Raw genomic sequence first — 25,513 nt, forward strand, 5'->3', positions numbered from 1 at the left:
CAACAACAGCCACCAGAATTCACTGGTACAGACGGCAGCCAAACAGGCCTGTTTAGTGTTAAAAGAAAACTGAATAGGCCCCCTTTTTTTGCTGCCTCTGCTGAATTCCAGCAGCAAACTGCTGATTTTTCCCTGTGACACTGAATTCCGGTGGTGTGACAGTAGGTGGCAGCGGCGCAGCCTCCAGTGGGTTTTGGAGGTCAAAAGTGGCTTCTCAAACATTGCCTGCCCCTGATTTATCTGAATATGCCATGTAGGATGGAAGAAGTGAGATGAAATTTTTAATAAACACAAAGAAAACTGTTTCTGACTTGCTAGCAGGTGCCTTGAAAGTTATGAACTGGGTCACAGAAGCATTGGGTAGGCTGGGAAGAATCTTTAAAGGTCACGTTTTCAACAGTTTGAAGTGAGCGAAGTTGACTACATCCCATCCACCACTGGGTCTGGCTCTGCTCCTGATTCTACGATCCTCTATCGTCTTACAGAGTTTTATAACGGATACGGAACAAGTAATTAAAGAGGGAAAGTTGGTAGAGAGAGAAAGAGAGCGGGAGACATACTGTAAAGTAAACATCTTTTAAAGATGTTTAATTTATTTTTTAAAAAAAAATCAAAGCCAAACCATGCCAGTTCTGAGGAAATGTTTCAGGCTACGTACATCAATTGCAAAATAAATCTGAAATATTTCTGAAGCTGCAACTACAAACCTGGAGCCCCTTCAAGTCGCAAGCAATCCCAATAACGTTAGTTAGCATTCCAAGGGTTCGGTGCTTTCAGGGCTACAGACTACAAACAGCATTGCCTGTCAATGTCCACAAACCAGCAGGCCTTCGGGACACAGCACGACCACCGCGGATGTCCTTCTCAGCAATTTGCTAGTTTGTTATCAGGGTCTAGTTAGCTTTGACAGCGGCGCTACCCACATGCTGGAAAGCGAGGGATGTGCTGGATGGGTATGAAGCAGGAGGTTGTGGGTGCAAGGAGGAGGACGAGGACGACAATTAAAATGGAGAAGCATAAGGAGGGAAGAGGTGCTGAAACCCCCCCCCTTCCCAAAACTGCCTGTACACACTTTCCTCCTTGCATGGTTTGCTTTCTGGGCTTGGAATCCAGACGGAAGAAGAGCAGCGCCTGCCTCCTTTCCACCCCCACCCACTTCTTGGCATGAAATCCTCTCTCCACCCACACATTTTTGTCTGATCAGTTTGCTGGTGGCTTGTGTTCTCAAACACAAGTCTGCCACCCTGGCATCTAGCTAGGACCTCAATTTAACACGCTAAAAAGGTGAGAAAGCCAATTAGAATTGCCCTTAGGAAATAGTGGAAATGAAGGAGGTCACATGGTAGAATAGACATGCTAAGATAATGAGACAGAAAGGGCCTGGGCGAGTCTTCGATCACAGATTCCCGCTGGCTGCTTACGTTTCAGTCCTGCGGCTGAATCCTACAATCTTCTCTCAGGGACAGCTTCTCACTGCCCTGCCCTGGAAACACACAACAGTTGCCCCCACTTTCCTCCCCGTCTCTTCTCATCCTAAAGCTGGTGTGTCAACGCTTTATAAGGCAGTCATAGCTACTGCTACCTACAGTACAGTATTCTTGGGACAAGTGACACAAATGCTCCAGATGATTGATTTGCTCTGTGGTGGGGATGGTAAGAAATTGCCAGCAACTTATAGCGACATGGGCTGTGGGTGCAACTTCCTCACAAGGGCACGAAGAAGACGGAGCACTCACAGCTCCGCAGCCCAGGGCTCACATCTGTAGCCTTCAAATTGTCACCATTTGATCATGCGTACAGAATCTGATGAAAGAGATGTAAGGAAGATTAAGCAGTCTAGCTAGGGAATTTCCATCCCTAGTAACGTTTCGAACATTGGAGACAGCAACAGGACATAAAAGAAGCCTTTGGTAGAATGTCTTCATAATAAAAAGGAGTGCAGGTATACACATGATCCACCATGGATTGAAAACTTTAACTTGCTACCCTCTGCTGGCAGCTGAGAAGCAGTATTTCTGCCCCACCTGCACTCTTATCTTCAATGTCCCCCACCAAGACACTCCATGTAACTCTATTATGGCTTAGCCACCACGAATTTAAACATAATAAGGCAACATCCTCTTCTCATCCAAACATTCAAGGGTGGCAGCATGGAGCTGTGGGTGGGACGCCAGGTGCTCCATAGAAGAACTGGATTGTCACAATGCCGTCTTGGCTTTTTTACTGACTGGAGTAGAGTCGTCATCTTCTGGAGTTCGAGGTTTCTTCTTTGTGTACACCACTCCGAAGGCAGTCTTCCTGGCTTCTGAAATTAAGCAAGGAGAAAATTTAAACATGAGCCAAACTCACAAGCTGATGTGCTTGCAAATGGCACCTGGAACATGGCACGAGATGTGCCGTGCAAGGACTTGCGCCATTGTGCGCAGTCCAGCAAAAGGAAATCACACTTGCATAGTTGTCGGATTTGGGCTACTGCAGCAGCAAGCAGCATTCATCACCAGATGCAGTGTTATGGGGCCAAATAAGGCAATTAGGTGGACAAGAAATGGGCAAAATGTGGAGCATGACAGGATGTGACTCAGCCATGTACCACATATGGGTATGCGAGCCATAACCAAACCCAGCTATGTGACCTTCATATTGGGATGTTGCTTCAACACCACAACTAATAGGTTGAGAAGTAGGACAGATCTGCTCTCACGGGATACCAGAGAAGTTAGGTGAGTGCAAACCATTCTGCACACTTCCCAGCTATGTGCACCTATAGCATCAAAGTGCCTATTTAAAACCATTAAGCAGACCAAAAGCTTACATAGCACAGGCTCATTCATAACAACGGTGCGAGGCAATAGTCAAGTAAAAACATGTCTTTTTAACAAAGCCTTTTGACGGTTAAATTCACTAAGATGTCACATTGTTTTAACTGCTTTTACTGTTTTTAAATTACATATTGTTTTAACTTGGTTCATGGTTTAATTTGTTTTTAACTGTATATTGTTTTATACTGTATGCTTTTATCTGTACGCTGCTCTGAGTTCTTAATGATATAGGGCGGGATATAAATGTTTTAAATAAATGGAAGTTCAAATGACAAGCTATGACAAAGTATTCTTTATATCAAAATACACTGGAAGATGTGCTCTATCACATATGTAAAGGTTTATACTAGTGCAGGAATGATTACCAGAACAAGATGTGTACAGACATAAGACCTCTCTTTGATTCCCCTCACTCCCGAAAAAGTCATATCTAAGATTATGTTTTATACATAATCGTGGGCATCAAAGTGTACTCTGAAAGAGTTTTTTTAGCCCAGCAGCATCTAAAACACTCCATGAAAAAAACATAAGTGCTCAAACATTGATTTAAAAACAGTAACAAATTCTAAACTTATTTTGGCCATGGTACTGCATGTGGATTTGAAGCTTGAGATTTTTTCCAATGCACTCTTCCATCTTAGTTATTTCAAGGGATACTGAATTGTACACAGAATATATAGCAAGAATGGCATCATTAAAAAAAAGGAGGGGGGAGTTTTCCCAGCATGCAGTTTGGGACACTTTTCTTATTTGCGTTCTGAAAATAGCACGTTTTCTTGACCATCTCGGTATATCAGGAACAATTTCCTTCCAATGGCCTGTTTCAGACAACACACTAAACCATGCTGCTTAACCACAAAATGGTTAAGGGAATGTATTGTGCATTCCCGTAACCCTTTTGTGGTTAAGCAGCATGGCTTAGCGTGTTGTCTGAACCAGGCCTTTGTGTTTAAAGTCCAACTATTTTCTGAGCTAGGCTGTCTAATCCAATCGTGGGCAATGTGCTGCCCTCCAGATTTTTTGGAAGTGCAGGCGCTCTTCATAAACAGTCCCCATAACAAGAATCCGAAAAATGCAGGCCATTGCCTTGATCCATACCAACATTTCTAGCAGTTCTCATCTCCACCAGGAGCAGGTCTTCTGTAAAGCTAATGGGCCTTAATTGCCTATTTAAGACCAAGCCCCGAACCATTTGCATTACATCAGGGATAGCTCACATCAATATATTGTGGCTGGGAAAATCCAGCCCACCACAAACTTCTAGGAAGATTGTAACTAAGCCCAGAGAGGACCGGGAAGACTTGGGGTGGGATACGTGACCATGGAAGCCATGGCTCCATTACACCAATGGATCTACAACCACTGGTCCCAATTAATGATTCAAGTAATGCTTGAAATGCCTGCAGCCCAGAAAGTTTCCCCCTAAAATACAGGATCAAGGTGTGTGTGTGTGTGTGTAATGTGCAGGCATAGGCGTGCACAAAGGGTGTGCCAGGTGTGCCCAGGCACACCCTAATGTCTCAAGCAATAATCATCAAATTAAGGGGGGCATTGAGTAGGGATCTAGATGCAGTGAGAATGGTCCTCTGGCTACTCTGCTGCTGCCCCCAACAGCAGCAAAAAGGAATCACTGTGCTAGGAGTCTTTCTGCCGGAAGCCACACTTCAAAGAGGCCAGGAGGAGGGACCCCGAAGGCTAATATCGCTTCATAAGCTCCTCCTTTGGCCAGTGTCACTACAAAGCCCCTTGCATGCTGGGGCTTTAGGAGCAGCTCCTCATTCCCCCACCCCTCACCTCCAACGGCCCTCCCGTGGTCAGGCAAGCCAAACACGGACTAGGACATCAGGGTCTACAATGTTTGAGAAATAAATGAATAAAAATAATGTCCTTTGCGACTGAGTAGTCAATAAATGTTCGCCTTTAAAAAAACAATTAATCCCTGGGTGCACACCCTAATGAAAAGTGCTGCGCATGCCTATGGGTGCAGGGCAACCCTAAATCTTAAAATCAGTGGCAGCGCTAGAAAACATACATGGGGAGGGAGCACATAAGGGACATGAATATTTCTGAATATTTCACATTCATGCTCCTATTTTTTCTGGAAAAAGTCTCATTTTGACAGAGTGAAGTTTCAAAAACTCTAGACCTATTTCAAAATTTCCAGCTTAGGGTGCAATTTCCAGCTTAGGGTGCAATTTCCAGCTTAGGGTGCAATTTTTCTGTCTATGCAAGTTTAGACAGAAAAAGGTCCTACAAGTCCAAGCATTCCCTGGGCCCTGCACCCTTACTTTCCAGTTAGAATTTCCCTTTAGCAAAGGCAGGTGTCCAGCAATTGGATGGCGGCGGGGATGAGCTACTTTTCAAAAACTATGCGTACTGTAATTTCTTATTTGCAAAAAACGACAATAACAAAAAAATAGAATGGGGGGACACAAAAGAGAGGGGAAAACATATAACAAATCATATCTATACACAAAAATCATTTACATCACTCCTAAAAAAAAAAAGCGGAAAAAGGACAATTTAAGGGGACTAGCTACGTACGTGTGTGTGTGTGTGTGTGTGTGTGTGTGTGTGCGTCTTTCCTCCCACCAGGTGATACCTATGCTACAACGTTTATGGTGAACCATATTTAATCTGAAAGGCTGAGACCAGGCATAGCGGAACGGTGTTGGCTCACCTCCATGAAGCAGGGCTGCTCGGGCATTCGTTGAAACAGCTGCCTTCGCATTGCTTTGTGACAGGCCAAAGAGCCACCCTCTGGCACTCCCGTTAAGGATCTCCACACACAAGGAGGGCAAACGGGTTCGAGACATGGCTAAGGTCCGTTCCTTTACCAACTACTAAGAGCATCCGTGGTCACAAGGGGCAGAGAACTGGGCTCGGAAGCCGAGCCAGCTTAAGATGCACGTGACAATTTGAACTTTGTGATGGGTGATCACTTCTCTTTCCGGCCCAGTTCCCCGGGGGAGAATTCAAAAGAACCTGCCTGACCAAGCTGTACATTAGAACAACACTTTTAGGTTTAGGGTGGGCGTGACACTGCATTTTGCACAATGACTTCAGCCAATCAGCTCCTTTACTGGACACGGGTGTCCGATATAAATTCTTTTCTGATGTTTGGTAGGTGGTTAAGATCTTTTTTCTTCAGTTCAGAACTGAATCCGTGTTTAGACCCCTATACTCGAGTCTCTTACTCCTGCACTCGTTTGCAGCTCCTGGGACAGGGCTAGGCAACGTGGTGCCCTCCAGATCTTTTGGGCTACAATTCCCATAATCCAGACATTGGCCCATGCTGGCTGTGGCTAATGGGATGTGTAGTCCCAAACACCTGGCAGGCCCCAGGTTGCCAGCCTCTGCGCAACAACATTACATGCCAAGTACTGGAAGAGCAAAAAATAATCGCTAAATTGAGGGAACTTGACATTTTAGGACTTTGTGGTTTTGAGCAAATCAACCTGGTCTATCTGGGTTTGTAGTATCAATAGGACTGACACAGAGTGGAAAGTTTTTAAACTTAAGTGCCACTCCCAACCCCAAACTACCTGTTTGACCATGCTGTATTCTTGAACTAAATTGGTCCACAGTCCTCCCTCTATGTACTACCCTTCCCCAACATGGCGTTATCCAGATGTCTTGGGCTACAAAGCCCATCATCCACAGCCACCATGGTCAATGGGGATGGTAGGAGCTGCAGTTCAACACATTTGGAGAATACCTGGTTGGGGAAGGCTGCTATATACCAGACTTTCGCTAAATCCTCACTTTTCAGCTCACTGCTTACTCAACTTCCTCCATTTCCTTCAGGCAGCTTTGCCAACCACCTAGCACTATTGCGGCCTAGCCTCCTGTCTCCTGCCATCCACACGTTGCTCCTCCTCCTGTCTGTGCGTGGTTTCCTCACCAAACTGACCTTTCACGTCTCTCACAGAAGCAGTGCCATTTGGCAGCATTCTATAGCTGACAGTTTACTCCTCAGCAGGAGAGGCTAGAATGAAGGGACGTTTTGATTGTCTTAACTCACACGCTTGTAAAGGATACAGGTTAGCCACATCATATGGACCTCGCAGTTGGAGAGGCTATGGCAGAACACAGAACAAAGCCATTATACATACAGATGCTAGGCAATAAATATGTAATTGTATACTCCAGGGTTAGGACGCTGCAAAGTGGCTGCAAAGCTGCCCATTTGAAACATGTGAGACTAGGAGCACAATCCACTTCCCAGCCCAGTCAGTTCAACAACTCACTGATTTTAATGGTGACACGCTGCACTTTACAATGAGTTGTCTCACAAGATGGCCAGGGATTTATATAACTACCTCATTTGGGACATTCTACTATCACCAAATGAGAAACATTTTTCTATTACTAAAGTAGGTGACCCTTTTTCGCCCCGAGGGCTGCATGTAATGAAGGCTCCAGGGCTGCACATGCACAGCCTTCCACCTCCCCTCCCCTCCCCCCCCACACATATATATATTCTCCCCACATCCAAACATAGGAATTCACTCTTCCCTCTCCTCTACCCAATTTGAGCATGTGGGGGGGGGGGGAGGGAGGTTTTTTTAAAAAAACCTCTTTGGACACTGGGATTCCTTTGAAAGCAGGTGTCACCCTGGGGACAGTCAGCACACTCCTGGCGGTCAAAGGCTCTCCCTGCTGGGATAGAGAAAGGCAGGGAGGGATTGTGCCGTTCTTCAGGCTGGCAGAGTGGCGGGGGGAACCACGATCTAGGGTGGGGGCAGGCAGACGTGGATGACTCTCCCTCCCCATTGGTGGCAGTGGTGCAACTTGGGCACCCCTACAGCCAGCATGCAAGAACTGCAAGAGCCACATGCATCCCACGGGCTATCCGTGTGCGCACCATCGGAATGGAGTGTGCAGGGAGATGTATTCGTGCAAATGCTGCTTTGTTAACAAGTGATAAACACAAGGGGGTAGTTTAAAACGAAGCCTGCATTTCAAGCATCTATTAATTCTTACAGAAGTAACTAACCCCACCCCACCCCTCTCTCTCTCACACACACACACACTTACCCTTTCTGCTCCGCTGGATAGAATGATATTCTAGGAAATAAGGCAAGAGTTATTCATCTTAGGCCACCTAAAAATCCAGCCAGTCTGAGTGAAAGCTGCTGAATGCATTCTCTTTCCTCTTCCAACAGCCCAGGCGACATGGCCAATGGACACGGATGCTGGGAGCTGCAGTCTGAAACATCTCGAAGGCACCAGGTGGGGGAAAGCCGCTCAAGATGCTCAGACAGAGGCATGATGAGCCCGGGTGCTGTGCAGCCTCCCTTGGCCTGGTGCGATCCAGATATGGGTTGGACCAATTCCCATCAGCCCCAGCCAGCTTGAGCAATGGTCAGGGATGATGGGAGTTGTATTCAAAAGCACTTGGATGGCACCAAATCAGAATTTAAAAAGTTGGGGTGGGAACTTGGGAGACGGGAGTTCGAATCTCGACTCTGGGAGAAGCTCCCTCGCTGAGCTTGGGCCCGTCACTCTCTCTCTCGGCATAAGAGGGCTGCTGCTGGTGCCAACCCTGTTATCTTTCAGGCGCCAGGTCAAGACTTTTCTCTTCTCCCAGGCATTTAACACCATTTAACAACGCTAAGTTTGTTTTTTAACGGACCCCCCAGAACTATTGTTTTTAAATGGATACTGTTGTTTTTATGTTTTTAAATTTTGTATACTTTTAATGTTTACTGTTTTTAACTTTTGTAAACCACCCAGAGAGCTTCGGCTATGGGGCGGTATATAAATGTAACAAATAAACAAACAAACAAATAAATAAATAAAACGGGAAGCCAGGGTGGGAAGGAGATTCGTGGATGCTGCCTAGAGATTCCTGGAGGAATGGTGGCATGGAAATATGACAAATCAATGAAACACATTCTCAGAGTTCTATGCCAAGAGAAACTGAATTCTGCAATCAAAAATTATGTAAATCAACAGGATTAGCATAGTTCATGTAATTAAACTTTAGTCATATCCTGCCTCATGCTGTGCTGGATCACAATCACAGCATCTGCTATCGATTAAAAACAGAACTTATGAATAAGGCAGACATCCCTTTTGGTTTCGCCGAGTTTTCCCCTACCTGGTGCTCTCCAGCTGTGTTGGACTACAGTTCCCATCATCCCCAGTCAGCACGGCCCGCTTCACTAGAAATCATATTCAGCTCCTGTGCTCAGATCTCAGAGATCTTACATTTGCCTCTAAGAGCTACAGAACAGAAAACTGGACTTTGAGTGGAGCAGGCAGGAAAGGGTTAACTCCCCTTTTCCCTGGAAGGCTGGGAAGTTATTTACATGTTTGGTTCCACCTCCCGGGAAAAGAGGGAATTAACCCTTTTCTGCCCGCTCCACTTGCTCACTGATGGAGAACACCGGGTTTAAAGAAAAGCCGAGATGTTTAGGAAGCTGAATGCTTCCCAAAATACCCTATCCAGCATTACAGTGAAACCCAGACCTACACACAGTTCTGATGATGTTTAAGATGGAAGCCGCTGCTTCAGACTCCATTTGTGTATTGAAACGCAGGCACTGAAGTCTGTTCCCTTGACCAAGTCTAACACCCTTGCTTATTTCTTCATTCTTATAGCAGGAGAGGCCAATATGACGAATGCGAATACATTTCCAGGAATAGCAGTAACATGCCAGGGGAGATGAAGCCATGATATGAAGAGTCCGTGGAGGCTGGTGGCTCTGAGGTTAATGGAACGGTGAATCCGCTCCGGATTTCAGTCAGGACTCTAAAGGAGCTAACCAAGGCTATACCTTAGATAGCCCCTTTAGAGTTCTGGTTGAAACCCGGAGTGGATTCACCATTCCATTAACGTCGGAGCCACCAGCCTCCATGTGAAACGTGTGCCACAACATCCATTTACGGAGGTCTGTTGTTAGGGATGGGTGCTCTATTGGCGCTCAACACAAACAGCGTTGTACGTGTGTGGCCTGAGAGAGCTGGACATAGGCCAAGAGCTGGTGGCATCCCTGACAACGTGGACAAGAGCGGAACAGTTCTTCTGTTATGGATACATTCTGTCTCCTCTGTACCCCGGAGGTTCCACTGCCCTGTGCAACATGGGAGTTATCCGCTCTCATTTGGTTTTGTAGGTTTCGTGGTCCTTCCGTTCCAAGGCTGAATGTGGGTTGGCTGGAACCTCTCAGCGGGGGAGTGAGATTCCCACAGCTGGCAGTGACAGCACAACAAGGACCTGAGCTCAATGGCTTCCACAGACTGTTCAGGGAGTCTGCTGAAGAATACAATAATGTAGAAAGCCCTCTTGGAACCCTTAATGGTTAATAGCATCCTGAAGGTCTGGATTAGGGTTAAAGGGGAGGTACGGAGGTGGGAAGAGAGACATGAACCTACCCATACACTACGCTCAACATCTAAGGTCCTGCTCCGGGTGCCTACTCCGAGGGAAGCTCGGAGGATGGCAACAAGGGAGAGGGCCTTTTCAGTGGTGGCCCCCCAATTATGGAACGATCTCCCCGACAAGGGTCACCTGGTGCCAACATTGTTATCTTTTTGGAGCCAGGTCAAGACTTTTCTCTTCTCCCAGGCATTTAACAGCATAAACTGACCCAGAATAGTTCTTTTAAATGGATATTATCTAATCTGCTTTTATGCTTTCTATGGTTTTAAATTTTGCATATCGGTTTTAATGTTCAGTGTTTTAATCTTTGTAAACCGCCCAGAGGGCTTCGGCTATGGGGCAGTATATAAATCTAAATACTAATACTAATAACATCATGAGGCTTAAAAATACTCCCCCCTCTGAATTGTACGTGGCATTTTCAGAAAAGAAGAGGGGGGGGGAAGACCCCCTTCCCTTTTACCACTTCCTAGAAGCCTTCCCCCACCATATATTTATTTAATTTTCAGAGATTTTCACCCCATCCCTTCACCCGAAAAGGCTCCCAAGAATGGATTACAGATCAATTTAAATGAAACATTCCCTGCCCTAACCCTTATAAACTAAAAGACATGACACAAAAATATGAGATTGGGGAAGGGCCATGGCTCAGTGGCAGAGCCCCTGATTGGCTGGCAGAAGGTCTCAGGTTCGATCCCCAGCATCTCCAGGCAGAGATGGAAAAATTCCCACTTGAAACCCTGGAGAGCCATTGCTGCCAGTCAGTGTTGACAATACTGAACTAGATGGCCCAAGGGTTGACTCAGTGTAAGGCAGCTTCATATGTTCCTATGAGATGAGGAGGGAGGAGAAAAACACATAAACTCAGGCACCAGTTCTTCACGTTATGGTTAGAGCATAACTTTAAGAACTGTTGCTGAAGCTTCATTCTGTCAGTGGGAGAAGGTGGAATTTTTTTGTCTTTCTCTTCCTGAAAACTCCCCCTGTCCAGCACCAAACAGCTCTTCAGGGTGGCTGGAACTCTGCTTAGAGTCACCTTCTCCACCCTCCAGATGAGTTGGACTGAAACTCCCATAATTCCCATGGTCATGCTGGACGGGATTATGGGAACTGCAGTCCAACAGATCTGGAGGGCTCCAGGTTGGGGAAAGTTGGCTTTGGGGGTGGCAGAAGCATGGATCCTTCCTCCCTTCCTCTACTCCCTTCCTCTACTCCAACAGGCAAGCAGTGCTGTCAAAGGTGACGGCATTGGCCATCTGTTCTGCGGCAGAGACAGCTGCGCACAGCCCACCGCCTTTGACCTAAAAGCCTGATCTCCTCCCGGACTGTTACAGCATTCCAGGTACAGGCTGAGAAACTGCGAGGAAAATGTTCCCATCTTCATTAGAAACGGATTAGTCGTATCGAGTGCAAACCGTGTTTGCAGACAAAATCATTTATCATAATCACTCTGGACAAAACAAAACAAGGGTTCATGCTACTTAAGGAAAGAAGTGCGGCCTACGCAGCCGTTCCCAGCCTCACCTTCCCGCGGCAGATCTGCATCAGGCTGAGTGCGTTTGAAACCGTGTATCTTCTCATGGTGGAGTCTTTGATGGCAGGCACATAAAGGAGTTCAAAGTAGATGCCTCGATCTATTGCCTTCACATGAAAGAGAAAGAATCATCCTAAGTTGAAGGGAGTGCCAGAGTCAAGGCACAGCGCTATTGTTTATTATTGATGTGTTTTCCTTTCTTGCTTCCGCCATAAAAGAGAGGCAGCCCACGGGATCACGTCCCTGTTCTAGAAAAACAGGCTGCACCCTCCCCAACACACCTGACATAAAAAGACACGGTATTCCACACTGATGCACTTGGGTTTCTGAGTCCTTAGCAGCAACCCCAAACTCCACAGGTGGGCAAATTGAACTTTTTTTTAAAAAAAGGCAGAACGGAAGCAGGCTTTGGATGCTGGCAAGACATATAGCCTCTGCCTGCCTGCCTTGCTAACATCGATTCAACTGCTTCACACCAAAGCCAAACTACATGTTGCGACAATTGCATAGTGTGTAGCAGAGGGTCTGGTTTTTCTTTATTCTAATGTAAGCAGACATGACCCCGCTTTGGATCCAGACCATCAGGAGGATTAACCCTCCAGTTGTTCCTCAGAAATCCCCATCCACAGGGCGGTTTAACAAAAGAAGGATAAAAAATATACTACATTGATACCAATAGCCTCCCCCTTTTTTTTCTTTTGCCAGCTCCCCCAACCCCTTGCTGGGGGAGGATTTCAGGAAGCAAACTACGGAGGGGAAGGTTCAATCCTCCCCTACCAGGGTGTGGTGGTCCCAATCAGAATCATCCCTCACATCTAGCTTAAAGAAAAAGCAAAGCCTCAGCTACATGCCATGCTGTGTAACTTGGCTCTCAGTGGGGGATGGCTTTGTTGAAAATGTTATAAGATGGCTGCTCTGCTGACATGCTACTGCGTGTATTGGGTGTGGGGAGCATGGACTCCCAAGAAAGCAGGCCGGGCTAGGCCCATGGAATAGGGTCACTGCCACCTGGGTTACAAGTCACCCTGCAGCACAACCAGGGCCAGAGCCAGGCTGCTCCACTTCTTAGCAATTCTTTGTGTGGAGAGGGGAAGGCAGGCTTGAGGCCTAGTTACCTATTCACATCCCTCATCTCTGAGCCAAACTCTGAGGAGAGCAAGGGCCGAGGCTGCTCTTTTCCAGCCTGCCAAACAAGCTCACGCTCTACTGTATCGACCCATAAACAAATCAAGGACGTTGGGAAAGGGCTTGTCACCCTGCTGCCACAATTTCATACCACTGCTGGGAACTTTTCTAGTTGTGCATAACTTGCAATGGCCTTCCACACTCCTCGAGAGAAGCTAAAGCTGATAATGGCCAAGGAGAAAACAGAAGGAGAAAAGCCAAACAAAAAAAAAGAAAAGGCCATCTTACCACATTAACAGACGGTCTCTTGATGTAGAAAGGTAGCTTTTCTGTTACGTTGATGCACACGAGGTCTACATCTAAGGTTGTGCAAGCCGCCTGCATTACAAATTTGAAAGCGGATCATAACATATATTTGTTTTGAAAAATGTGCACCTGCTAGAAGTAAATACATCAAATGAAGTGGAGGCTGGTGGCTCCAATGTCAGTGGGGCGGTGAATCTGCTCCGGGTTTCAGTCAGAACCTGTCAGAACTCTAAAAGTGCTGCTGTCCAAGGTCCAAAGCACCTTGGATAGCTAATTTAGAGTACTGACTGAAACCTGAAGCGGATTCACCACCCCACTGACATTGGAGCCACCAGCCTCCATGGACTTGATGTTCTCCCACAAGTACTAGCACTGGGCCACTGTGCAGCAACACCACTCACAGGAAAGCAGTTATCACTGGTGGGGCTGTTCATGTCTGAGAACCACATTCTACTAGGGGTGTGCATGGACCCCCCGAACCGCCCCGCGGGCCGATCCGAAAATTTCGGATCGGCCCACTCCACTCCGCGCCGCCCATAGTCCGCTCCTCTTCACCGCGGAGCTCTGGCTCCGAATCGGAGCTCCGCAGTGGAGGGGAGTGACGCCAGGTAAGGCCCCCCTCCCTTCTCTCCCTTACCTGCAGAGACCAAGGGAGAGGGGGGGCCTTACCTGCATCCGTCCGCGGTCCCTCGGCTTCTTCAATTGAGCCTGTGGCTCAACCAGGAAGTCTCGGCCACAAGTGCGGCCTAGACTTCCTGGTTGAGCCGCAGGCTCAATTGAAGAAGCCGAGGGACCGCGGACGGACGCAGGTATGGGAAAGGAGGGAGGGGGTGTTTACTGGGCCCTGCCGCTGTCGCCGCATGGGCGACAGCGGCAGGGCCCGGTAAACCCCACTTACCTTTCTGGCGGAGCTCCGGATCGAGGTGAAGGATCCGCCTTCACCTTGATCCTCTTCGCCATGCTCCGCCGGCCCCCCAATCCTCTTCGCCTCCGCCTTAAGGGTAGGCGAAGCCCCCCGCTCCGCTCCTGCTTCTCCGGTTCGAGGAGAAGCTGAACACATCCCTACATTCTACTATAAAGAGTTGGGGGTTTGACTATTGGGCTCTTTCAATCTGAGGTCTAAACACAGATGCAAAAGTGAACAAAGGCAAAGGGCGGAGCCAAAGGCAAAAGGGGTGGAGCCAAACTATCAGCTTAATTCAGCTTAAGGCTTTTGCTGCCAGTAACTAAGCTTTAGGAGAGGCATTTTTAACCTTTTAGTCGGGAAACTACTAAATGATTGGCTATCTGGGAAACCCCAGAGGGCTGGAATGGCCCCTCAGGCCTTAGGTTTAGCACCCCTGCTGTAGAGCTGGAATATTCTTTTGGAACAACACAGTAGCAAGGCTTCCTGTTTGGCTGGATCAAAGCCAAAAGGCGTTAATCAAACAAGCCCCTACTGCACAGCATCTCACAACAACGCACAATAGGAACATAGAATCATAGAATAGCAGAGTTGGAAGGGGCCTACAAGGCCATCGAGTCCAACCCCCTGCTCAATGCAGGAATCCACCCTAAAGCATCCCCGACAGATGCTTGTCCAGCTGCCTCTTGAAGGCCTCTAGTGTGGGAGAGCCCACAACCTCCCCAGGTAACTGATTCCATTGTCGCACTGCTCTAACAGTCAAGAAGTTTTTCCTGATGTCCAGCTGGAATCTGGCTTCTTTTAACTTGAGCCCGTTATTCCGTGTCCTGCACTCTGGGAGGATCGAGAAGAGATCCTGGCCCTCCTCTGTGTGACAACCTTTTAAGTATTTGAAGAGTGCTCTCATGTCTCCCCTCAATCTTCTCTTCTCCAGGCTAAACATGCCCAGTTCTTTCAGTCTCTCTTCATAGGGCTTTGTTTCCAGACCCCTGATCATCCTCGTTGCCCTCCTCTGAACATGCTCCAGCTTGTTCAGCACATGAAATGCCAGAGCCATTTGTCAGTACCTTCAATTACTGGGATATGGAAGGCAATAATTCCAGAGCCAGACAATGGCGGGTGGGTGGGTAGAAGAATCTCTTCAAAACACCTTGGCACAGGGGTGGGAGTGATGCTAGAAATAAACCTCAAACCCTGTGAAGGAGCCCCAGAACCATGAGTGGGAAGTCTTACAGCCAGGGTCAAGGGAAAGCAAGACAGAAATCTAATCGATAAGGATAAGCTGGAGAGAATTTGGAAAGTGCGCAGACTCTTTTTTAACATTAAAAATTAGCACATTTTTTAAAAAAAATGTTTGCCAGGTCAACACCCACAGTGACAACAACCTTGTAAGGTAGGACAGTATTGTCAGCATGCTATAGATAAGAGTGCAGGACACAGAATAACAGACTCAAGTTACAGGAAGTCAGATTCCGGCTGGACATCAGGAAAAACTTCCTGACTGTTAGAGCAGGACGACAATGGAACCAATGACCTAGGGAGGTGGTGGGTTCTACCACACTAGAGGCATTCAAGAGGCAGCTGGACAACCATCTGTCAGGTGTGCTTTAGGGTGGATTCCTGCATTGAGCAGGGGGTTGGACTCCATGGCCTTATAAGCCCCTCCCAACTGTACTATTCTATGATTCTAAGAGGTTGAGATGGAGCACCAGGCTTGATTAAGGCCCCCAGAGACTCAAACTCTGAATTATCTTTACAGCCATGGGAAAAAGCATGACTCATGAATGGTCGTGCTGGCTGGGGATGATGGGGGTTGCAGTCAGCACATCTGGAGACTGCCAGGATGGAGAAGGCCATGCTAGATATTCATAGAGAACAGTGAATCTTTGGAGTGAAGGTGCGCCGAACTGTTGCTTATCCACCTCAGTCATTTCACATCTGCCTTCCTCAGTAGAGGCAACAGCTCCATCTGGTGGATATAGTGTATGTTTGAATCGTTCCTATCCAGTCAATCATTTGGAAGAGTCTCAAGGAAATTTCATTGCATCACTTGAGGCAATATCCTTGGTGTCGATAACTGATTTGCAAAACGACTGATTTATTCCACTGTGGCAGTTACACCGCCAGAGGACAAAAGATGTGGAGGGATATTTGCTATCAGCAATGCCATTTCCTTCCTTGCTGTTGCAATATCATGTTGCATCTAGTACATTCCAATTGACATGCTCTGAAATCTCTCTCTCTCTCTCTCTCTATTCCAACTTACATGAAAGAGTTTCCCATTCTTAGGAAAAACAGCAAAGATGTCGTAAAATTTTATGTTTGTAGATGTTGCTCTCTAGGTACAGGAAGAAACAAAACACATATGAAGCTTTTATCAGACCAAATATATTAAAAGGAAGAAGGCATTTTGTGCTCATGCTGTACACTGTGCCCATCAGTGGTCAAACAACAATTTTACCGACAGTATTTGTCACTTATTCCCTTCACGACCGAAGCTGTGGCGACCGACACGAGATCTTTCAAACAATTCTGAGCGGATCATAGACTCTTAAGATAATTCTTAAGAGGATTTAAATTCTTCAAAATACACCCAGAGCGTATCAGTTTTGAGCCCGTTCAAGAGGCAGTTGAAAATATAATGGTTATGTGCTGATGATTACTCAAGCACCACTAATCAAATGGAAAGTTCCTATATTAGAAACTTTAACATCTTCTGACTGAATGCTCACTTGAGGATTCTGAAAGAAGTTGGTGAATATTTTAGGTTATGCATGAAAAAAGGTCTTGCTCATCTATACTTTGCTCGGAAATTCATCTGGACAAAGGAGACAACAGCTTCATTCAAAACATTGCACAAATGGTGTCATTAGAAAAAGGGAAATAAAGGCACAATCCTATGCATGATTAGATAGAAAAAAAGCCCTACAACTCCCAGCTTTCCCCAGCCAGCGATGCGTCTGAGGAATGCCAAGATGTATAATACTTTTTCGGTCTAAACGTGCATGGGATTGTGACATATGTCTATCAAAAAATGATTTGGCATGACTGATTATATAAGCTCATGCAAAAACACCTTTCCTTATTTTAGGAGTAAGGAAATGAAAGTGTACTTCACATGTGCAGAGTACTTTGTGGGGCAGTAGCTTGTATTCAGATATACCTTCACAGGTCTTGTTGGGCGTGACATCCTTAGAAGACCTGTGGAAATGTAACTGCATACAAGCTACTGCCCACAGATTACAGTGTACTTTAAGCGTGCGTAATAATTGGTTGCTCCTGAAATAAAGGGACGATAACTTTGCAAGAGCTCATGTAATTCATTTTAAAAAATGTTATTAATAGATGGAGGATTTAAAATGGGGAACAGTGTTTCTGTAGAATTCTCTGGTGGGCATCTCCACTCAATGCAATGGCAAAGCTTCAAGATCCAAACTTCTCGAAGTGCTTTCTAATTTATTGCCCAAACAATCCCATTAGCATACCTCCAGTAGCAGCTAGATGCAGTTGCTTTCAGGAATTTAGCACAGCACAAATAAATGCTACCAAGGGCGTCTCTAAATGAGCGAATTCTAGCACACTTGTTTTTGGCCATTCTTATTTCTGGTGGAAAGGAGTTCCACAGATCAGCAATGTGCTCTTGAAAATAGGAAATAACCCCTCAGCTGTCATCTATTACTAGTAAGAACAACAGATTCTATTTATTTTTTTACCATGAAACAAAACTGCTTGCGAAGTGCGCTGTAAACTTACTAGAATGTTGCAATGCGATGGATCAGAAACAACCAGTGTCAGTCGTGATAAAATCCTAATTGGCTTGGATTTGCCCTGTAAAGAAGAGATTGTGGGGAAAGGAGTGAAGCAGAAGCCTAGGCAACGGGCCTCCTACTCGCCAATAACCTACAATTGAAGAGTTGCACGGCATTCAAAATCAGTGCCTACACAAAGCCTCTTGTCGCCACAGAAGCAAACTGTATCTTCGCCCTTCTTCAGTTCATGAGAGGCGTTAGCACTCGAGATCTATTTTCAGTTAGACAAAAGGATCGTAACTGTACTGCTCATATTCACGCAACAGGCCCTTACACAGAGCCTCTAACCATTCAAGGACTTCATCCCTCCTCTAGAAAGGAAATTGATTTCCACGGCTATAAGTTGAGCATGTGTTCGTTTACAAGTAGAGGGCCTACTGTTAAGCCTCCCTCGCCACAGAACTACCTTTATGTTGCAACCAATTGATGGAAAGGGGAGAGCTGCATTGAGAGAGCCAGTGTGGTGTAGTGGTTGGAGTGTTGGACTGGGACTCAGGAGATCTGGGTTCTAGTCCCCACTCGGCCATGAAGCTCACTGGGTGGCTTTGGGCCAGTCACTGACTCTCAGCCTAACCTACCCCACAGGGTTGTTGTTGTGAGGATAAAACGGGGAGGAGGAGGAGGATTATGTATGACACCTTGGGTTCCTTGGAGGAAAAAAGGTGGGATATAAATGCAATAAAAATAAAATAAAGGGGGACTATGTACCACCTCAGCACAAGCAAACCCTTAAAAGCCTGCTTATTTGGTCTATCAAGGTACGCCATCTTGGGCTCCTTGGAGGAAAAGGCAGGATATAAATGCAACAAATAAAAGAAAAAAATTGAGCAATTCTGCCACTTGCTTTGCTTCTTTCTCATTGCTCACAAGTGAAGATCATGCCTTTGAACACGCCTTTCCCTTGTGCTCCCAAATCTGACTCACACATCATGTTTCAGTTTCTCACCTCTCTTGGTGTAACACAGAGGCAGCTCATGGGGATTTGCGAGCAGGCTTAGCTTGTTGGCCACCCTCCAAGGTCCTGGTCGACCATAAATGGTGAACAGGGGCCACATGATGAATAGAGGAAGGAAGCTAAAGTTTCCACAGTGTTAGCTCTGCTCATCAATTCACAGGCACAAGGCTGCTGAACGCCCCTCAATTTAGCAGCAGCAGCTCTAGAACAGTTCTCCTCTTGCACATGGCCGTGGCTCACCCATAGCAGCTTTGGCTTAGGTCTGGATCGCAATTGCCTGTGTAAGCTTTCCACAGATGCCTGGTCCCATTCAATCTATCGTGCAGGAATAGGCTAGCACAGAGGGCAAATGCATTTAAATGTGATCACACCTGGAAAGCTTATGTGGGAAAGCGGCCCTCAACCTGGATAAATCTGGCCTTATTTCAAGGGTGTTGAAAGTCCTGCCCATGCCACGTGGGGTCCCGAAATTTAGGGTGACCATATAGAAAGGAGGACAGGGCTCCTGTATCTTTAAGAGTTGTATAGAAATGGGAATTTCAGCAGGTGTTATTTGTACACATGCAGCACCTGGCAAAATTCCTTGTTCGTCACAACAGTTAAAGCTGCAGCACCTGCCCTCTTTTGTATCTGGTCACTCTATTATAGCTCCTGCAGTTTTAACTGTGGTGATGAAGAGGGAATTTTACCAGGTGCTGCATGGATACAAATGCCACCTGCTGAAATTCCCTTTTCTATACAACTGTTAAATTTTGAACACTATACAACTGTTAAAGATACAGCAAAAAAACCAAAGGAGAGATGGAGTAACCCTCAAGGCTCACGTTAAAGGTTCCCAAGCAGTGGGTAGGGCAGAGCACAAGAAAAAAACTTGCAGTTGGGGGGTACAGCTGTCTCCCCAATGAAGCAGGGCCTCCTAAGCTGCGGTGCCATATACGGTCTCCAGGTGGTGTGTGTGTGCAGAACAGATAGAAGAGCTCTCTCGTGATTGAACAAGAGGTCAAAGTTTGTTGATTCTTGGGATCAAAGTTAGGTATACTGCTATACATACTCACCTGGGAGTAAGTTCCACTGAACTTAATGAGGCTTACTCCTGAGTAAACATGAGTGAAGGAAAAATGTAACCCAGCGCACTCAAAACATCTATTGTAGCCTGGTCCTAAACATAAGCCTGGCCAAAACCCACCACAGAATGAGGGGGTGATGGGGTGACAGAATGGATGTACCTCATCCAACTGGAGGTGAAGAGGGGAGTGTTAAAATGTGGTCGTGTTTACAGAAACAACAACACCTCTCTTAAACAGAAAATTAGCATAACTGATACCAGACTAGCGTGGAACCTTGTTCTCAGATTTTGATCTGCATAGGATTTTTACATAGGGAAGAATTAAAAAAAAAAAGAGGGGGGAGGCATCTCCCAGCTGCAATTCAAAATTGTTCAGTCCACTTTACCAGTTCAGATTTCTTCCACCTCATTTTTGCTCCATGTGACTAGGCCATATTTACTCACTCCATGGAATTTACTTTCAAAGAAATTAACTTAGGAGCATCAGTGAGGTCCCAGAAGGATTTATGCATTTTAGAGCAAGTTAACAAACACATCTGGACATACCTGCACAAGAGGCAAGTCTGGAAACAATTCTGTGGGAGATATTGGTTTGACGATATCCTAGAAAATCACAAACATGTTTAGTAGTTACAAGGAGAATGTAAGCAAACACTAGGCAGCTATATTTAAACTATACAAGTAAACTATAAACTATAAAGTATTTTTTTTACTTTAAACTATAAAGTAAAAACCAAACTAAGCTGAAGAAGTATTTTTATACATTGGGCTGGACAGATGGGAAAAAAGTGAGTTAGGCCTAAATTACATGGCTTCTAATTAAAAGGTTACCTAAGGCTTTGCTGTAATCCTATATCCTAACTCAGAAGTAAGTCTTGCTGAGTTTAATAGGGCTTCCTCCCAGGTAAGTGGGAATACAATGACAGCCTTAATCAGCTTTTTGTTTCTAACACCTTATCTGTGTAAACAAGCAATTAGAGCAACCTTCCCAACTGATGCCCTCCAGATGTTTTGGACTACAACTCCCAGCATTCCTTACCATTGGCCATACTGGGTGAAGCTAATGGGAGTTGAAGTCTGAAACATCTGGGGGAGAACCAGGTTGGGTAAGGCTGGATTACAGTATCCTAAGAAAACCATGGAAAATTAGGGCTTCTACAGACTTTGTAAGTTTTCAGAACCATAGAAGCTCTCATATCTTCTTCTTGCTGTGCATTTATCACACACTGGGGCCTTAGCTAGACCTAAGGTTTATCCTGGGATCGTCCCAGGGTCATCCCTGTTCATATAAATGACACACAGGATATCCCGGGAGCAGGCAGGGACGACCCCGGGATGATCCCGGGATAAACCTTAGGTCTAGCTAAGGCCTGGGTGTAATCCAAGCAAAGGTAACAACCCTGAAATCCAGTCAACCTCAAAGCAAGTTGAGCATAGGCTTAAATTTCAGTCATTAAAAGCAATAGGCCTGAAATGTACTTACGGTGCTTAGCATACACATTCATATATTCTATTGCAGTTACAAAAGTTATGTGATATAAGTGTGTATGTTTGGATGTAATTGCCATTGGCACCTACTGACTAATGGTTGTAACAGCCATTCCCTTGTTCATCCCCCTCATATTCTCCAACCTGGCACCCTGCAGATGTGTTGACCATCACATAAAGCTGTGAAGCGATACACTTACACAGGCTGATGGGCAATGTAGTACCAACACATTTACAGAGCAACAGCTTGGGGAAGGTTGCCCTGCATTAAACACCTTACCTTTTTCTTTTCTTCATAGTCAACGATGTAATTGATTGCTACAGTTGAATAGCCAACTAAAAAACACACACAATAAAATAAATTCCATGGATAATATCATTTAAAAACAACAACACCCAAATCATCAGAGTGTTTGGGGATTGGAGTCTTCATATTTGGGGGAGGGGGGTGCTGTTGCCATCATTCCCTGGCTTTGAACTTCCAAAAGACATCCGGCTAGTGCTCGCAGAAGAAGAATGCTAGACTAGTTGGACCTTTGGCCTTATCCAGCAGTTGTGTCAAGAGTATCTATTTTTATATACACTAGAAAGTTATTTCTCTTCTAGATGTTTTGGACTACAACTCACAGCATTCATAAACATTAGCCCTACTAGCTGGGGCTAATGGGAGTCGAAGTCCAACATATCAGGACACCAGGCTGACATAGAAGGAAAAGCAGCAAACCAGGAGCCATTTAAATTTATTATCAAAACCGAAAAATATTAGAGACCCTGGATCAAAGTACACACCAATTTAATACCAGTTGGTTCCCCTTGGAAACAGAAATCCTGACGTGTTTAAAATAAATGTGTTCATTTCTTGCATATCAGGATTTACCTGTGGCCAAGTAAAAGAAGCCTGGGAAAAAAAACTCTCTTGCATATGCACATAAGAAAATAAACAGTTGCGCCTTAGTGCCTTATTTGTTCTCACTGCAGAAGACAATTTCAGTGAAAGGGGGCTGGGACTGAACTGTTTCATAATATATTCCTAAAAACATTCTGTAGATAAAAAGCTCCAAGACCGCAGTGGTTTCTTTCTGTCCTTCCTATATCGCCTGTCTATGAAGCTTCACTACCACATATTCATTCTTCACTTATATTCAAGTAGACAACATCAGGGCCATCGTAATCTATGTCAGAGATTCACAGATGTCAACACAGTCAACCTTCCTCTGATGGTAATCAGCTTTTTAAACAAGCCAATGAAGAACAAGCCCCTGAGCATGTGCAGAGTAAACCCCCCCCCCAATCATCTTAAGCATGTAGATGGGAATGAAATTCAGACCAAACCAATTCAGTTCTGGCTGCTTGTACACAGCAATAACAACTATCATTTATGCAATTTATGACTGTTCAAAAAGTACACCACAGATATCATTTTGGCAATCCTTACAACAAAACTGACATGCACGGTATGGAGAATGCGGATAGGGAGACATTTTTCTCCCTCTCTCAAAATACTAGAACCCGGGATCATCCCATGAAGCTGATTGGTGGGAGATCCAGGACAAATAAAATGAAGTACTTCTTCATACATCACATAGTTAAATTATGGAACTCACTACCACAGGATGTAGTGATGGCCACCAATTTGGATGGCTTTAAAACGAGTTGGATAAATTCCAGTAGGTAAAGGTTATCAATGGCTACTAGCCCTGATGGTTGTGTGCTATCTCCAGTATTCGAGGCAGTAAGCCCGTGTGCACCAGTTGCTGGGGAACATGGGTGGGAGGGTGCAGTTGCACCATGTCCTGCTTGTTAATCCCTGGCCGATGGATGGTTGGCCACTGTGTGAACAGAGTGCTGGACTAGATGGACCCTTGGTCTGATCCAGCATGGCTCTTATGTTCTTAGGTAGGCCAGTATTACTATCCCCATATTGCAGATGGAAGTAATGCTCCATGCATCTGACGAGGTGCTTATGCCAGAATAAAAGTGTTAGTCTTTAATATGCCACTAGACTCTTTGTTGATTTTAGAAGCCCAAAGGCAACTTGTCCCCCCCCCCCGCAATCTCCCATATCGTGGCTCGTTTTCTTAAAAAAGAAAGAGTGAGGCAGTTTAATTATCAGTAGGGGGTAGGCTAGGGACTTTAGCGTTAGACGGCGACTGGGGACATTCTGCAAAGCAATTGTCAGCTCTCTCTTCTTCTCAGCCCGGCCGTCCAGGCTCGGGACCGATTCAGAGCATTTGCAGCTTTGCACGCTGACCCGGTCGCCGTTTCCGACTCACGGTGCGCGGCAGATTCCACCAACTTCTGCAACGACTCCTTCTCCGGCAAGTAGGGAATGTTCAGGTCCACAAACCCGGCCATGTTGAATCCACGTGGGTGGGTGCGGACCAGAGAGAGGACAGGCTTTTGCGCCCTGGCGTCCCGCGGCATGCTGGGAAGTGTAGTTCTCTCTAGCCAAGACCGCCCTTCTGCTTCGATTCTCAGGAAGCGAGGGATTGCCTGCCAGCCGGCTAGCCTGCCTGCCTAGTTGGGAAAGGCGCGTTAGCGGTGCTTAGATCGACGTGTTTGGATTTCAGCAAATAAGGGCGCGCGATCCTATGCATACATAGACAAGCGGGGTGGGGGGAGCCCTAGGATTCTCCACATTCATTCCCCAAGCAGCATGAAATACAGTGCTGGGGTAGATGGACCAGTAGTCTGGCTCAGTATAAGGCAGCCGTATTTTCTTTCATGCTCTTTCTCGCTCTCTCTCTGGAAAAAAAAAAACAACAACAACAACCCAGAGGGGTGGTCATGGATTGGGGGCTGCACCCGTTACTCATGCACTGGGAAGAAAAGCTTAGAATCCCCCTCTTTTTGTTGTTGTTGTTGCTATAACTGGACTAGATGGACAAATAGACTGACCTCATATTGATAAGATCCCATCATGGGGATGCTATATTCCTCTTGGGCATTTTTACCTCATAGCACACTCAATGATATCTGTTGTATTTCGGATAATCCAGAATAAAATGCAGAAAATGAGCTCCATCGGACAAGTGCTTTATTGCACGCTCTTTACTGGGCTCTCACAGATTTTCGCAGGACCCTCTCACGACGTCGCCTGCCTCCTGCATGCCTCCTGCCCCTTCTAGCCTTCACACCACAAAAACAATCCCAGTAAGACCGACTTATTTTTTAAAGATGGAAGTTGCCGCTATCATCTGCTGTGTGCAGGAGAAGCAGTGCGATCAGAATGGCCCACTGAATGGGCCACATTCAGGTTGTTTACTTCCTCTCTCAAAAGAGGAAGTAATGAGGGACAATTGCGCAGGCGGATAAGCGACGGTAAGCAGGCGCAATTTCCCCCCATGGGATAATGCTCAATAATGCTAGAAAAGCAGTAAACAGAATGCATTGTGTGCCCCCAGGCAGTTACCCATGTACTTCAATACCGATAAAAAGCACTTGTGTAGTTCTAGCCCACATTTAAGGCAGCTTCCTACATTTCTAGCAATCCCTGGAGTCAGTGCTTGAATTATGGGAAGGGAAGGAGAGCTTAATGAAATCTACAGTCTCCACCCCTTGATTTTCCCCAAATATAACCCTATCGCTCTCCCTCTCCCTCTCCTGCTCCTCTAAAAGGTAGCAGAGGCAGCCAGGACGAAAGGGTAGGAATGGGGCTCCCCTATAATTTGAACACTGCCTGGAGTTTCTTTGGAGGCTAGTTAAGGGGTCTGCAATGAGACAATCATCAGAAGTGGGAAGCTTTCCTAAAGGATATGACTGACTTTCCCCTCCAGTTTGGAGACTGTTCTATCTATGGTATGCTCAGTTCATGCATGCATAGGCCTGGCCGGTTCCCTGCATGAACTTAGGCATCCTTGGACATGCCGGAGATCAGCTTCCCCCAGCCTGGGGCCCTCCAGATGCATTGGGCTGCATCTCCCATCGTACCCGTCCAGCATGGCTGGCGAGGGGTAGTTGCAGCCCAACACATCTGGAGGGCCCCAGTTTGAGAAAGACTGCCTCAGATGGTTCCTGCCGTTTGGCTTTTGAATAAAGTCCATTTCCTACCACAGTCACCCACAAACCACTCTAAAAACCACAGGTGTTTCGTAGCCCTACTGCACCAACCCCACAG

At 46.0% G+C, this 25,513-nt stretch overlaps 1 protein-coding gene across 1 annotated transcript; it reads right to left on the reverse strand.

Annotated features, from left to right (window-relative positions):
- Positions 1–219: 219 nt before the first annotated feature.
- On the reverse strand, positions 220–23,765 carry RPP30 (ribonuclease P/MRP subunit p30). The gene is made up of 11 exons (XM_063132907.1): positions 23,670–23,765; positions 21,677–21,732; positions 20,455–20,511; positions 17,832–17,906; positions 16,345–16,416; positions 13,157–13,246; positions 11,734–11,850; positions 7,860–7,889; positions 6,861–6,898; positions 5,500–5,579; positions 220–2,305 (listed from the first exon to the last, which is right to left on the reverse strand). Exons 1-11 carry the CDS (start codon positions 23,749–23,751, stop codon positions 2,199–2,201), a joined length of 804 nt encoding a protein of 267 aa, XP_062988977.1. The 5' UTR covers positions 23,752–23,765; the 3' UTR covers positions 220–2,198.
- Between the last annotated feature and the right edge of the window lie 1,748 nt (positions 23,766–25,513).

Source organism: Elgaria multicarinata, chromosome 8 (assembly GCF_023053635.1).
Source record: "Elgaria multicarinata webbii isolate HBS135686 ecotype San Diego chromosome 8, rElgMul1.1.pri, whole genome shotgun sequence".
NCBI classification, from domain to species: Eukaryota; Metazoa; Chordata; class Lepidosauria; order Squamata; family Anguidae; genus Elgaria; species Elgaria multicarinata.

Excerpts from the sequence above, each read along its gene's own strand:
- RPP30 (XM_063132907.1), bottom strand. The coding sequence starts at position 23,751 with ATGGCCGGGTTTGTGGACCTGAACATTCCCTACTTGCCGGAGAAGGAG. Across the intron at positions 17,907-20,454 it reads CAGACTTGCCTCTTGTGCAG|GGCAAATCCAAGCCAATTAG; the intron begins GTATGTCCAGAT and ends TCTTCTTTACAG. Across the intron at positions 2,306-5,499 it reads AGCAGCCCTGCTTCATGGAG|AAGCCAGGAAGACTGCCTTC; the intron begins GTGAGCCAACAC and ends GCTTAATTTCAG.